At 45.0% G+C, this 15920-nt stretch overlaps 1 protein-coding gene and 1 long non-coding RNA gene across 6 annotated transcripts; both read left to right on the plus strand.

The window, feature by feature from the left end:
• Positions 1-7820: 7820 nt before the first annotated feature.
• Positions 7821-9766, plus strand: LOC127755312 (amino acid transporter AVT1H). Its single transcript, XM_052280966.1, has 2 exons — positions 7821-8179; positions 8418-9766. The coding sequence occupies exons 1-2, from the start codon at positions 7882-7884 to the stop codon at positions 9569-9571; spliced, it is 1452 nt and encodes a 483-aa protein (XP_052136926.1). The 5' UTR covers positions 7821-7881; the 3' UTR covers positions 9572-9766.
• A 1889-nt stretch (positions 9767-11655) lies between these two features.
• On the plus strand, positions 11656-15160 carry LOC127753836 (uncharacterized). 5 transcript variants are annotated; one of them, XR_008012715.1, is made up of 6 exons: positions 11657-11904; positions 12158-12628; positions 12800-12933; positions 13297-13472; positions 13612-13838; positions 13931-15158. It is a non-coding gene; the product is annotated as an uncharacterized LOC127753836 (long non-coding RNA). The 5 variants fall into 5 exon arrangements; XR_008012713.1 differs by having other exon boundaries at positions 11658-11904; positions 13600-13838; XR_008012714.1 differs by having other exon boundaries at positions 11658-11904; positions 12158-12314; positions 12570-12628; positions 13297-13838.
• The last annotated feature ends 760 nt before the right edge of the window (positions 15161-15920 follow it).

Genomic DNA, 15920 nt, shown 5'->3' on the forward strand with positions numbered 1-15920 from the left:
ACCTTTTTTTTTAGCAAAGTTAAAAAAAAATGGCTACATTTAATTTATTGCTAAATTTTAGTAAGTACATACGAAATCTTGCCAAAATTTTGACAACCTTACTAAAATTTGGCAATGCCAAAACTTGGTAAGGTTGAAAATAATAGCAAAGTGAACAAGCCCTTTATTTATCCCCGGCTGTGTTCTTTTGGAGGGTTGAGAATCCTTCCCTCCACACGAAAAACGAAGCGATAGATTAACACAAGATTAATTAAGTATTAACTATAAAAGATTTGAAAATGGATTAATATGATTTTTTTAAAACAACTTTCCAATATAAACTTTTCGCAAAACGCGTACCGTTTAGCAGCTTGAAAAACGTGCACACGGAAAACGAGGGAAATGGGTCAGAACCCATGGGAAAAAAACACAGCCTAGGCTACTGTACTAATATGCCTTTGAGCTCTAGCTATTGTCTTGGATGGTTTATCCATTATTAGAAAATGTTTACCTATTTTACTTTTAAAATAGTTTTATATTTTAAATTAAATAGATTGGACTGAGATTGATGATACCTGGTCCATTTGCTAGGTTTGTTGGAATTAATAGATGGGCTAAGGCCCATTCGAAGATTAATTCTTTGAAAAATCACAAAAGCCCACCGCATGGAATGGCATGCATGTGGAATTTAGTACCACCTTGCTTATTTTAGGAGAGCGGGACCTCCTTAAAAGGGAGGATGCCCTCCTAGCCACTTGAAGCATTTGTGGTGGAGAGAAGAGGGGGAACACACGTGCGCGCTCGCTCGCTCGCCTCGTTGGGCCGGGTAGGCGGCGCACGTGCTCGACGTACGCGTCGAATGGTCCGCAAAATTGGCTCCTCACCCTTGCGCAGATGCAGCCTCCTTTTGCAATTTTGTTTTGCTGCAGAAAAATTCGGATTTGTTTTGTTGTTGGAAACATTCCGAAAAATCATGTGCGTGAAAACGGCGTGGAGTCCGGATAAGTTACGCGCGGCTTATCCGGTTCGGTTACGCGGAGTGGAGATCGTGCGGGCGCCCTGATCAAGTGACCTATCTCTATATAAACCGAGCCACCGCCTTCACGCAACTCACACGAAATCAATCTAGGGTTTGCCTCCTACTCTGTACTGCGTCGTTGCTCGTAGACTACTCCATCCCGCTCACCGGCGTGCACCGGCGATCCGGAGAGCAGGTCTCCGGAACCTCTCCTTCGTCGTCCTGCACCGGGAGAAGGCGGCAATAAGGTTTTTGGGAAGCGCTTCGCGCGACTGCTCCCTGTTTGTCCGTGATGGCTCGCTTTCCTCTCCGCTCGCGTGCTTCGCGCCTTCGTCGACGCTCGCAACCGCGAGTAGTTTCTGCCGAGCAACCGGTCTTTCCGCCACCTTGTACGTGTTCGACATGTTGCGCATATTTGATCTGTTCATGTTTTGCTGCTTAGTTTACATGTGTAGATCTAATGATGCATTAATGCTAGTATACATCTGTAATGTCATGATTTATTTATGGAATATATTAAATCATTATATGCCTATATTCTCAACAATCCAAAAACCTTATTATAGGCGCTATGATTTTACTATGGCTGGTTTTGCCGATGCACTGAGGCCGAATAAATTTACCGGTTTGCACTTTAAGAGATGGCAGATCAGGGTCACTCTGTGGCTGCCAGCTATGAAATGCTTCTGGGTGAGTACTGGCAAGCCTATGGGCATTCTTAATGCTGATCAGCAGAAAGAATTCGATGAGGCCACTACTCTCTTTGTGGGATGCATTCTTAGCGTGCTTGGCGATCGTCTGGTCGAGGTGTATATGCATATGACTGACACTAAAGAGTTGTGGGATGCACTGAATACTAAATTCGGTGCTACTGATGCTAGCAATGATTTGTATATCATAGAGCAGTTTCATGACTACAAGATGGCTGACAACCGTTCTGTAGTCGAACAGGCTCATGAGATACAAACCATGGCTAAGGAACTCGAACTCCTTAAGTGTGTCTTACCCGACAAATTTGTGGCCGGGTGCATTATTGCGAAACTACCTCCATCTTGGAGAGGTTTTGGTACTGCACTCAAACACAAGAGATAGGAATACACCATTGAGGGGTTGATAGCGTCTCTTGATGTTGAGGAGAAATCTCAGAAAAAAGATGCCACGTCTAAGGGCGATGGTGGGCAGTCCACTGCCAATATTGTGCACAAGGCCCAGAACAAGAGCAAGGGGAAATACAAAGCTCAGCAGACCACCAACTTCAAGAAGAAGAAGAACAACAACAATCCTAATCAGGATGAGAGGACTTGCTTTGTGTGTGGTCAACCTGGCCATCTCGCCAGGAACTGTCCACAATGCAAGGGGATGAAGGCACCTGCAGGGCAGACCTCTAAGTCTGCTAATGTGACCATTGGCAACACTGGAGATGGAAGCGGGTATGGTAATTTACCTACTATTTTTTCAGTTAATCAGTCTACTAATTGGTGGATTGATACAAATTGGTGGATTGATACAGGGGCCATTGTACATGTTTGTGCTGACATCTCATTGTTTTCTTCTTATCAGGTCACACGGGGTTCCACCGTCCTAATGGGGAATGGGTCACATGCTTCTGTTCATGGTGTTGGCACAGTAGATCTGAAGTTTATTTCGGGAAAGATCGTGCAGCTGAAGAACGTGCAGCATGTCCCTTCTATCGACAGAAATCTTGTTAGTGGCTCCCGTCTGACTAGAGACGGATTTAAGTTGGTTTTTGAGTCTAATAAAGTAGTAGTGTCTAAACATGGATATTTTATTGGTAAAGGTTATGAGTGCGGAGGCCTGTTCCGCTTTTCCCTTTCTGATTTCTGCAATAAGTCTGTGAACCATATTTGTGGCAGTGTGGATGATGAGGCTAATGTATGGCACTCACGTTTATGTCATATTAATTTTGGCTTGATGTCTCGGCTTTCCAGCATGTGTTTAATTCCTAAGTTTTCCATTGTCAAAGGTTCTAAGTGCCATAGTTGTGTACAATCAAAGCAACCTCGCAAGCCTCACAAGGCTACTGAGGAGAGAAACTTGGCACCTTTAGAACTCCTACACTCAGATCTCTGTGAAATGAATGGGGTGTTGACGAATGGTGGAAAACGATATTTCATGACGTTGATTGATGATGCTACTAGATTTTGCTATGTGTACTTGTTGAAAACGAGAGACGAGGCTCTAGACTATTTTAAAATTTATAAGGCAGAAGTTGAAAATCAACTTGACAGAAAGATAAAAAGACTTAGGTCTGATCGTGGTGGAGAGTTTTTCTCAAACGAGTTTGACTTATTCTGTGAGAAACATGGCATTATGCATGAGAGGACGCCTCCCTATTCTCCCGAGTCTAATGGGATTGCTGAAAGGAAGAACCGCACACTGACTGACTTGGTGAATGCCATGTTGGACACCGCGGGACTACCTAAGGCATGGTGGGGGGAGGCATTGTTGACCTCGAATCATGTGTTAAACAGAGTTCCTAACAGAAATAAGGACAAAACACCATATGAAATATGGATTGGGAGAAAACCATCACTTTCTTACTTGCGCACATGGGGGTGCTTGGCGAAAGTCAATGTACCAATAACGAAGAAGCGCAAACTTGGACCTAAGACTGTGGACTGTATCTTTTTGGGATATGCTCACCACAGCATTGCCTATAGATTTTTAATAGTTAAATTTGAAGTACCTGACATGCATGTTGGTACAATTATGGAGTCTCGTGATGCTACCTTCTTTGAGAGCTTTTTCCCAATGAAGGATACACAGTAGTTCTAGCCAACCCTCTGAAATAATTCCCAGTTCAATCACACCACCAGAACAAACTAAACATACACATGAATATGTCACTGAGGAGGATGACAGTGAAGCTCCTCGAAGGAGCAAGAGACAAAGGACGGCTAAGTCTTTTGGTGATGATTTCACTGTATACCTCGTGGATGACACTCCTAAGTCAATTTCAGAAGCATACGCATCTCCTGATGCAGACTACTGGAAGGAGGCTGTCCGTAGTGAAATGGATTCCATTATCACTAACGGGACTTGGGAGGTGACAGAGCGACCCTATGAGTGTAAACCTGTGGGGTGCAAGTGGGTGTTCAAGAAGAAGCTCAGGCCTGACGGTACTATTGAAAAGTACAAGGCTCGGCTTGTTGCTAAGGGCTATACTCAGAAAGAAGGCGAAGATTTCTTTGACACTTACTCACCTGTTGCTAGATTGACCACAATTCGTGTGCTACTTTCCCTAGCAGCCTCACATGGTCTTCTCGTTCATCAAATGGACGTTAAGACAGCTTTTCTTAATGGAGCTGGATGAGGAGATCTATATGGATCAACCTGATGGGTTTGTAGTTGAAGGTCAAGAAGGCAAAGTGTGCAAATTGTTGAAGTCTTTGTATGGTCTGAAACAAGCTCCTAAGCAATGGCATGAGAAATTTGACAAAACATTGACATCTGCAGGCTTTGCTGTCAATGAGGCAGATAAATGTGTGTACTATCGCCATGGTGGGGGTGAGGGAGTTATTCTGTGCTTGTATGTTGATGACATACTGATATTTGGGACAAACCTTGAGGTGATAAATGAGGTTAAATCATTCTTGTCTCAAAATTTTGATATGAAGGATTTGGGAGTAGTTGATGTTATCTTAAACATTAAACTAATTAGAGGTGAGAATGGGATTACACTCTTGCAGTCCCATTATGTGGAGAAGATCTTGAATCGCTTTGGCTACTTTGATAGTAAGCCTTCTCTAATACCTTATGATCCTAGCTTGTTGCTTCGCAAGAACAAGAGAATTGCTAGGAATCAACTGGAATACTTCCAAATCATTGGCTCGCTGATGTACCTGGTTAGTGCAACTAGGCCTGATATCTCCTTTGCTGTGAGCAAGTTGAGCCGTTTTACCTCTAATCCGGGAGATGATCACTGGCGTGCGCTTGAGCGAGTAATGCGCTATCTGAAAGGTACTATGGAATTGGGGCTTCACTATTCTGGGTATCCTGCGATACTGGAGGGATATAGTGATTCTAACTGGATCTCTGATGTGGATGAGATCAAAGCCACTAGTGGATATGTCTTCACACTGGGTGGTGGTGCTGTTTCGTGGAGGTCTTGCAAACAGACTATTTTGACGAGGTCAACCATGGAAACAGAACTGACGGCACTGGATACTGCTACTGTTGAGGCAGAATGGCTGCGTGATCTATTAATGGATTTGCCTATTGTTGAAACCCGGTGCTGGCTATCCTTATGAACTGTGACAATCAAACAGTAATTGTCAAAGTGAATAGTTCTAAGGATAATATGAAATTGTCTAGACATGTGAAAAGACGATTGAAGTCTGTCAGGAAATTGAGAAACTCCGGAGTTATAACGTTGGATTACATCCAAACAGCTAGAAACCTGGCAGATCCCTTCACGAAGGTACTATCACGAAATGTGATAGATAATGCATCGAAGGAGATGGGTTTGAGACCCATGTGAGTTATACTATGGTGGTAACCCAGTCTATATGATCGGAGATCCTGTGAATTAGAACCTGGGAAGAACAAACCATTAGTAAACTAGAGGAGAGTACCAATCTATACCCTCTCTAAGTGAAGATGCATGTACTCTCGTGAGCTGCAAGGCAGGTTGGCTATGCCTTAATGAGTTCTGTTGGCTTTAATTAGCGAAGATGCTATCCTGCAGAGTATTCTTGAAAGAACTCACCTTTGTAAGCTTGACTGTTGGTCGCAGTCTATGAAGATTTTGGGTGAATCTTCTAGGAAGCTTACTAAAGACCTAGGAGTATGACTTATATGCTCCACCCGAGGGGTAGTCTACAGACGGTCTAGTACCAGATAAGACTTTGAGTGAAACTTGCTTGCACAAGACTTGTAATTCAAGGCGTAGTCCATTGTTCAAGTTGTGAGTAATTGTAGCTTGTTCTAGGTGGTTGTTCAACCTTAATCGGTCTCCATCGAACTGCTGGTATATAAACAATACATTGGAAAAGGCATATCTCAGTGGGATTTTGAGATTTGGTGGGGGATTGTTGGAATTAATAAATGGGCTAAGGCCCATTTGAAGATTAATTCTTTGGAAAATCACAAAAACCCACCTCATGGGATGGCATGCATGTGGAGTTTAGTACCACCTTGCTTATTCTAGGAGAGGGGGACCTCCTTAAAAGGGAGGATGCCCTCCTAGCCACTTGAAGCATGTGTGGTGGAGAGAAGAGGGGGAACACACGCGCGTGCTCGCTCGCCTGGCCGGGCCGGGCCGGCAGCGCGCGTGCACGACCTACGCATCGAATGGTCCGCAAAATTGGCTCCTCATCCTTGCGCAGATGCAGCCTCCTTTTGCTTTTTTTGTTTTGCTGCAGGAAAATTCGGATTTGTTTTGTTGTTGGAAACATTCCGAAAAATCCTGTGCGTGAAAACGGCGTGGAGTCCGGATAAGTTACGCGCGGCTTATCCGGTTCGGTTACACGGAGTGGAGATCGTGCGGGCGCCCTGATCAAGCGACCTATCTCTATATAAACCGAGCTGCCGCCTTCACGCAACACACACGAAATCAATCTAGGATTTGCCTCCTACTCTGTACTACGCCGTCGCTTGTAGACTACTCCATCCCGCTCGCCGGCGTGCACTGGCGATCGGGAGAGCAGGTCTCCGAAACCTCTGCCTTCGTCGTCCTGCACCGGGAGAAGGCGGCAATATGGTTTTTGGGAAGTGCTTCGCGCGACTGCTCCTTGTTCGTCCGCAACGGCTCGCCTTCCTCTCCGCTCGCGTGCTTCGCGCCTTCGTCGACGCTTGCAACCGCGAGTAGTTCCTGCCGAGCAACCGGTCTTTCCGCCACCTCGGTACGTGTTCGACATGTTGCGCATATTTGATCTGTTCATATTTTACTGCTTAGTTTATATGTGTAGATCTAATGATGCGTTAATACTAGTATACATCTGTAATGTCATGATTTATGTATGGAATATATTAAATCATTATATGCCTATATTCTCAACAAGGTTCCCTTTGTAATATTTCAACCTACCCATCCTACTGATTAACCACGCCGCAAACCATCTCCCTTAATGTTGTTTTAGTGGTACCATCATCGACTCACCAATTAACCACACCAAGATACGGTCCGTCCTTTATCGTCCCTCTCCCTCGCAACCGCTTAGAGCATATACAAGACAATGAGAGGATAATATGAGATTCAGCAACACGTGAAATAAAACAAGCCATAAACATATAATTAATTGAAAATTTTATTTATTTCATCTTTTTAGTAACTTTTATCTAGATCTTTTTTAAAAAAAACACCATTTAACATTTTAGGAAACATTCTCATAAAAAAAGGGGAAAGCATCTCAGCCGTTGAGCCGAACCGAACGTAGCCTAAGACATGCTTATATTTACACATAGACCGGTCACTGATCCGTTAAGCAGTAAGATTTAAACCCTAGCAAATGCACTAAGGTTGAGGTTAATGAAACATCATAAGTATGACGTACGTGTTCAACGGAAGAGGGATGGGATCGATGTGGATATATGCTGGCCGTGAAAACCAAACTAACCAACTACGGAGTAGTAGTAACCACCAATTACACTGAATCCAGAGTGAGTACTTGTGTAGTTGTGTATGCTCCCAAATCCTGAAACCACTAGCTAGTGGCATCATTGTCACTCATGGATTACATCTTCCCTCCTGACCTCCTCCCAACTTGCCCTGCAGCCTCCTGCAACGTACTCCAGTCTCCAGCACACTATAAATAGGCACGAACTTGGCATCCCTATGCAGCAAGAGCCAAAGCCTAAACAAGCTACCTCTAGTTCGTAGCAGCAACAAGCTCCAGCTCGCACACTCCGGCAGCTAGCGAACAATGGCGGCGAGCGGGTGGTGGTGCGGGCTGTCGCTGTGCGCCAAGCCGAAGCAGGTGGCGAGCGAGAGCGTCCACGGCGCGCAGCTCGCGCTGCAGCGGCTCACCGCGGCCAGGCGCTGCGGCGGCGGCGGGGACGCCGCTTGCGTCGACGTCGAGGCCGGCAAGCCGTGCAAGTGCGGCGAGGAACATACGGAGGCCGCGGCTGCCGGGAGGGTCGCGGCTGTGGAGGCCGTTCACCATGGCAAGCCGACCAGCTCCTTCGCCCACTCCGTCATCAACATGGTCGGAATGCTCATAGGTACAAGTTTCTGGCCACCCAAAAATCTTCAGCTTCGTATAATCCAAATTATTTCTCTATATTCTCAAACTCCAATTTAATATTTTAATTAGCATTAATTATACTCGTAAGCTACTTATCAGAATTCTAAGCTCCTAATTTTTTATGTCAATATCGATGTCATAATTCACATCAAAATGATAATATCTCGAAAAATTAATAGGTTTTAATAATGATATATATTCATAATATTTTGCAGGACTTGGGCAGCTGTCGACTCCGTACGCGCTGGAGAACGGCGGGTGGGCGTCCGTGTTCCTCCTCGTCGGCCTCGGCGTGATGTGCGCGTACACGGCGCACCTCATCGGCAAGTGCCTTGACGACGACCCGGCCTCCAAGACGTACCAGGACATCGGCGAGCGCGCGTTCGGCGGCAAGGGCCGCGTGGTCGCCTCCGCCTTCATCTACCTCGAGATCTTCTTCGCGCTCGTCTCCTACACCATCTCCCTCAGCGACAACCTCCCGCTCGTCTTCGCCGGCGCCGCCTCCCACCTCCACCTGCCGTGGGTGCGCCTCACCGCCACGCAGCTGCTCACCGTCGCCGCCGTGCTGGTGGCGCTCCCCAGCCTGTGGCTCAGGGACCTGTCGACCATCTCCTTCCTGTCCTTCGCCGGCATCGTCATGTCGCTGCTCATCTTCGGCACCGTCGTCTGCGCGGCGGCGTTCGGCGGCGTCGGCCTCGGGGGGTACATCCCGGCGCTGCGGCTGGAGCGGATCCCGGCGGTGTCCGGGCTGTACATGTTCAGCTACGCGGGGCACATCGTGTTCCCCAACATCCACGCCGCCATGAAGGACCCCTCGGCGTTCACCAGGGTGTCCGTCGCGAGCTTCGCCGTGGTCACCGCGCTGTACACGGCGCTGGCGTTCGTCGGCGCGAGCATGTTCGGCCCGAGCGTCAGCTCCCAGATCACGCTCAGCATGCCGCCGGGGCTCGCCGTCACCAGGATCGCGCTCTGGGCGACCGTGCTCACGCCGGTCACCAAGTACGCGCTCGAGTTCGCGCCCTTCGCCATCCAGCTCGAGCGCCACCTGCCGGCGGCCATGTCGCCGCGCGCGCGCACGCTCGTCCGCGGCGGCGTCGGCTCGGCGGCACTGCTGCTCATCCTGGCGCTGGCGCTCTCCGTGCCGTACTTCCAGTACGTGCTCAGCCTCACCGGGTCGCTCGTCAGCGTGGCCATCTCGATCATCTTCCCCTGCGCGTTCTACCTCAAGATCCGGTGGGGGCGGGTGTCGCGGCCCGCCGTCGCGCTCAACGCGGCGATGATCGCCGCCGGCGTCGTCCTCGCCGTGGTCGGGACGGCCTCGTCGGCGACCTCGTTGGTGCAGAGCATACAGAAGGGGCATGCAGCGTAAGTAGCTTAAGTTTGATGAGGTGACCAAATTAATGAGGATCGATGTGTACTGAATACTCTGCTTGTGTTGTGTGTATAAGATTATACAACATGTATTGTGTCGTTATAGATCAGTCTATACTTTGCAGTGTATATCTTTTGAAAGAGAACATGTAAGAAATGCATCCAGAATTCCAGATTGATATATCATCAAGGAAAGAATATTCATGGGATTCTATTAGGTATTATATGAAAAAAAGATTAATTCCTACTTGTCTGATCAGCTTTTTCTTAAAAGCTAAAACTATTTTAAAATTCTAAATTTCGACTTTTAAGAATAATTTTAGAAGAATTGAATTTTACTCTCTTTTCTTATCCATCGTGAAAAGAGAGCTCATTATCTTAAAAAAAAATCGTGAAAAGAGAGCTTTGGTAGTGAGAGTGGCAAAAGAACCCCTAAAATAAATACATTCTGAAATTCAAAATCAATTTCAGCTTTGCAAAGCACACAAAGAGACAATGATTCGTACATGATTGAGGTCATGACGTAGGAGTATAAAATCTTGGCGTATTTACGTTACATTTGATCACTTGTGTGGGCATATAATTAAGGCTTGTTTGCTCAAGAAACCAGAGGCCGGAGCAAATGGCAAATTTGCTTGGTTCAGCTCAGTTCAACTCTCACAAGTCACAACCTCCTTTCCATGACTCCTGGAATATAATCCCTCTCCATGTGGGCGGCGCATTTTTTTCACAACAAAAGCAACGTGTCCGTGATCAAGGGTGTTTGTCACCATGCTCCAACGGATTATCGATCTGTTGGTTCTTTTCAGTATTGATTCGATAGTTCAAAATTTTGAAAACTTCGTCTCATGTGAAAGTTGAACGTCCCAAGTATTTAGGGTGTTGGATCTCATGGGATTTCAGAATTAAAATTGGCTAACTAAGGGCACGTATAACGGTGTGTAATAACGGTCTCTATTCGTTGCCACGTAAGTAAAATATATAACATGGAAGAGAGAGATAGGGGGTGGTTGCTACGCATGACAATGGTTCGAAGTTGACTCCTAACATTTGTTAAAGAAAATTTTGTTGTATGGGCGTGGAGAAAAAGAAAGAAGTGTAGTAAAAAATATTTTGGTGCATTAATGGTTAAGAGTTTTTGTTATCTCAATTATTATAGGAGTATAGTTTCTAAGTGATATGTATTAACTAAGACTATACCTGACTCTACATTTTATACATGCCTAATAATGCGATTGCTAGGTAGGATAGTCAGGTGTGGCAACATGGAGGAAACTTTTATGCAGCCTAGTTGAGAGTTTCAGTTCCATCGTTTGCTTTTCGGCTTATTAGTCGTAACCAAAATTTAAATTTTCCAACTTAATTTAGAAATTTTTTGAGGTTTTCGTCATAGTTTAGTTTTAGTATTGGTTTTTAAATAGTTAAGAATGTGAATATAAAAATTTTACCCATCAATTATTATTTTTCACTTTATAGGGCTTATTAGCGCAACAATGAGATCGTTATGTGAAGTGATCATAGATGACCTGATTAGGTCCCTTTGGTGAAACCAGCCTACTCGAATTAAAGTCCTAGCTTAGACACGTGTGCTCATATTTATAGCTAATTATTTTTACAGTGTTAGACGATGTATCCGTTGACAGTAAGGCGCCCATGATTACTTCGTTAATTTTAAGATATGTTAGCCCTCTCATTGTGTGCTCATTAGAGTGATTAAACAATGAGATCATTAGCATATGCACCATGTTAATCGAGACCATTTGTCAAGGACCTGACTGGCAATGATGACTACGCAATGGCCCAAACATTTCGAACAGGAAAAGGTTCTCGTAAAATTTCTGCAATTTCATCTTGTCAGTTTTTCTTAAAGAATTTACCTTGAAAAGCTACCTACTACTATTCTGATATTCTCCAAATAAAATAGAGCTATTTGGATCGGAAGTTATAAACCATCTATATCTATACTAATATAAAAAGGAGTTGGCCTCCTCCAATCCTACCTGCCCAATCACCCGGATCAATCCCTAGCGTCCATTTGCATATCTACTTATCCGTACCGTCCATCCGAGTATCACCTATTCATCCGATCCCATCCATCACAATGCCGTCGCCTGCTCTAGCGCTATCCTCGCCCCGATGCCCGCCGCCGCGCTATCCCCGCGTGCGCCCTCGCGCGATGACACCCCGCGAGTCCCTACGGCAGCCGCTGCGCTTTCCTACGCCCCCTCGCATGCCCCCGCCGCGACGGCGTGTGGATCCTCCCCCGTGCAGTGAAGGTGCCCTACTAGGTCGTTGTCGTCCAGTCCGCCGACCATATCCCAACCCATCGATGTAAGTATTGCAAGCTCCCCTTCATTTTGGTGAATTTAATTTGTAGTGAATGGTGCAAATCCGAGGGTTAGGGATTGGATCATAGTGCAAATCTGACGGTTAGGAATTGGATTCGTATGGATGAATCCGAGTACTGTAACCCCAACCATTTGTTTGTAGATTTGCAGAAAAAGTTAAAATCAAATTGGTAAATATTGTAGATTTGACGATGTTCTTGCATTTAATCTCCTCCCCTGGTTGTGTTATGGTACAGGTCTGAAGCTATTGTAGGTTCCCTTGTGTTCTCAGGGAAAATACGTGTACTCCGTAAGAGCGGAAAATTCAGGCTTGCTTAGTCACCCAAGACGCTGCCCCCTGCCTACTCCATCTCCAAGGAAGCGCCTGGGCCACTGGTCTGGTTGGTTAGCGAGGTGTATTTCAAGCATCTACTTGTGACGTTAACAACTTTCAAACCTGTGCTGATTGTGGCAGTCAGGGAATTCCTGCATCATACAGCGAATGTGCCTTTATGGCTGCTACACTAGCTAGCTACACTTCCAACTTATAGTTTTAAAATTCGTTAAAAATTAAATTGTGCCAAAGTAGTGTGATATTACTTGGATTGATGCCATTTATCATGGATAGAAATCAAATATATCATGTTCCAGTTCATGAAACTTTTGCAGGATGGAGAGCACAGAGGAGTGACATGATTCCCATCCTCATTCTTTGGAGAGTTTGATAGGTATGTCACACTCCATGTGCTCTATGGCTTTGTATGTCACAGATCTGATCAATCTGCTCTTTGATATCCTAGGAGCATATATTAAATTAATCTAGACTGCATATATATTAGATTGCATAATTCCTGAAACATAATTTCAGCTGCTCATATGATTGTTTGGCTTTCCTCTAGGATAAAACTTTGTACTTTAATTAGCTGGAATCTGGCCATACCCTTGAAGAGGACAAGGGAGCTACACACAAAAAAAATGTATTGGCAAGAGATGCTTTGCACTGGACAAAGCATTGATCTTCTGTTTTCTTAAGGTAAATACTGTATGAGAGTCCTACGGTGAATATATTTATATAATATATAACTCACAGAATTACATATGTAGTTTGAAGATTTAGCTATTTGTGCCTGAATGTAATTATCTAACCATTGGAGTAAATCGATTAATCAATCCTTTTTGTTGCTAACAAATTGATTTTGGGTGCTGGTATGATTTGATTTTAGCAACATTATTATTTGCTTTACGGATAACATTAGCATCTATATCAGGAAATTGCCTACAAAATGCTTATACAAATGTGTTAATCATTCTGCATCTCTTGACATGAATGCTAATTTTTATTTTTACGCAATCCAAACATTTTTTTTAATCAAGGGACCTTGATTAATTGCTTCAGCTTGTTGTGAAGGAAACACTATCTGGATATTGAATTTGATTGGAGATCAAATGAAGGCAGTGATCATGATCCAACACTTTGACTGTCAAGGACAATGTGTTGCCATGTGTGCAAGTAACAATTACTTCATATTATATTAGAAGTAGTTCCTGCTACACTTCCATTTGCCAGCCAATGTAATGCAATCCTTTTTCTCTATCATGTTTTCTATCTGAAGTTTTATTGTGCTCCGTATTTTTCCAATATTGTTATTCCTTCAACAAAATCAACTGATCCACACATTACTTCCAACACATACTTCAGTTTTTTTTCCAGAAACAGGATGTGGCTTTTTTTTACAGTATTTCTGTTGAAGTCAGATTTCATAAATCAATTTAAACCAGCATTACGATGGGTCACCCTCGGATGGCTGGGAAGTTAGCTAGAAGCCGAGATTGAGCAGTATTTTTTGGCAGTAACTGCTAGGATGATGGACATGTGCAGTGTGAAATCCCTTCCAGTGCCCAACTGCTAGGATGATGGACATGCTCATGGGATACCCCGTAAGTCCATACCAGAAATGCATAGTTGTCATTTCAATTTTTAAGATGTTTCCAGCATGTTCACACACGACATCTCCTTTTTTGCACTTCAGTTAAGACAACGACGTCGAGCACTATTCCGATAACAATTGACTGGAGTACTATTATGAGACAATGTCCTAAGAGTAACTGAGATATAAACCTCTATGGTTTGCATACCATATAAACTTCTACTGGTCACACTATAGAAGATATGCACTTGCTGTTGATTATGTAAATGTTATATACTGAAGTACTATTTTGAGCACTTGCTATTGATCATGTAAATGTTATATACTGAAGTACTATTTTGAGACATTTTTTATAGAGTAAAGTGCACGGGCGGTCCTTAAACTTGTAGGGGTGTGTCATCTAGGTCTCTAAACTCTCAAAATGCATATCCAAGTCCCATAACTTGTTATAGTATATCATCTAGGTCCTAAATCGCTACAACTCCTTCAGGATCCTATGTGGCTTGATGTGGCATGCCACGCAGAAATGATGTGGCATGCCACGCAGAAATGATGTGGCATTATTTTGACTATGTGGCAAGACACATCATCGGCACATAGGATCCTAGAGGGGCTATGTTGATTTGGGACCTAGATGATACACTTTGACAAGTTATAGGATCTGTACCTGCATTTTGAGAGTTTAGGGACCTAGATGACACAACCCTACAAGTTGCACTTTACTCTTTTTATACTTTCAGTACTTTGTATGTGCGGTGTGATATGCATATTGTTGGAAAATCAATGCATTAAACTTTGAGGACGTTTATGTATTGTGGGAAACGTGGATTGCACGTGCACGATTACTAGTTTCCTTAAAGGAATAAGTTCACTTTAGGTCTCTCATCTAGACATTTAGTTTGAATTCCATCCTTAACTGGTACTGCTTGGGGACCTATATATATTATTACGGTTAAAGGACAAATTCCACGTCAAGTAGAACCTAAAGTAAACTTGTTCCTTTGAAAAATGACTTTGAAAATTCTGGGTTGGGAAAAAGTATACTTCGACTCCTTCAACTATCGCTCGAGTATGAATCATGCCCTCCAACCACAAAAACGGGTATATAGACTCCTTCAACTATCAAAACCAGTGCAATCAATGTTTCTTGGTGGTTTTGGCTGACGTGGCGCCTACATGGTGGTCTTGACTGGGTCTTTGTTCTATGTGGCATTAAAATAAAAAGCAAAAATAAAAAAATATGTGTGACTCATATGTCATTCACACCAAATATATTGTGGGACCCACATGTCATCCTCCCTCCCCTTCCCTTCTTCCTCCTCCCTCCCTCACTCTCTCCCTTATCTTTCCCTCCCTCGGCCTTTCTCTTCACATTGGCTAGAGCGGCGGCGGTGGTGGCGGTGGGGACAGCGGTCGGGAACGGCGGCGCAGTGGCCACGGTAGGGCGGAGAAGGCGTTCCTCCGACGAGCGGGCAAGCTCGCCAACCGGCGCCACTGTGGGGACCTGACTGTCGCCTAGGGAGAGTAGCGTCTCCTCGGATCCCTGCCGCCTCTCTCGACCGACCGAGCGCGTCTCCATCGTCCGAGCTCCGTGCCCTTCTCCGTCCCGACGACCGGCCGCCGTCTTCGCCGTGGGGACACTGTCGCTACCCAGGGAGCATCGTCGCCGTCAGCCACCACGTTCCTCTCTCCGCCAACCGCCACCCCCTTCCTGTCTCCCCCCCCCCCCCCGCCGCCGCCGTCCTCTCCGCCAGTCTACTCCCCATCCGTTGCTTGCGAGCGCCGCTGCTGCCAACGAGGGCCACGCGCGCCTTTGGTTCTCCTCGTCCGTCGTCGGCCCTTCATCTCGGCTATTGGGAGGACGGGAGGAGAGAGTTAGATAGGTGTAGAGAGAGGAGGAGAAGAGTAATGGTTGACATGTGGGGTCGACGTGTTAGTGGGTCCCACAATGCATTTTTTGTGTGAATGATATATGGGTCTCACATTTTTTTTTGTTTTTACTAGAAAAAAAGCCCGTGCGTTGCAACGGGTGAAGTCTAATTTTAATCGTATTATTGTTAGATATATTTTTTTGTCTAAAAAGTATATGGGA

The sequence above is a fragment of the Oryza glaberrima genome, chromosome 11, assembly GCF_000147395.1.
Source record: "Oryza glaberrima chromosome 11, OglaRS2, whole genome shotgun sequence".
Classification (NCBI taxonomy): domain Eukaryota; kingdom Viridiplantae; phylum Streptophyta; class Magnoliopsida; order Poales; family Poaceae; genus Oryza; species Oryza glaberrima.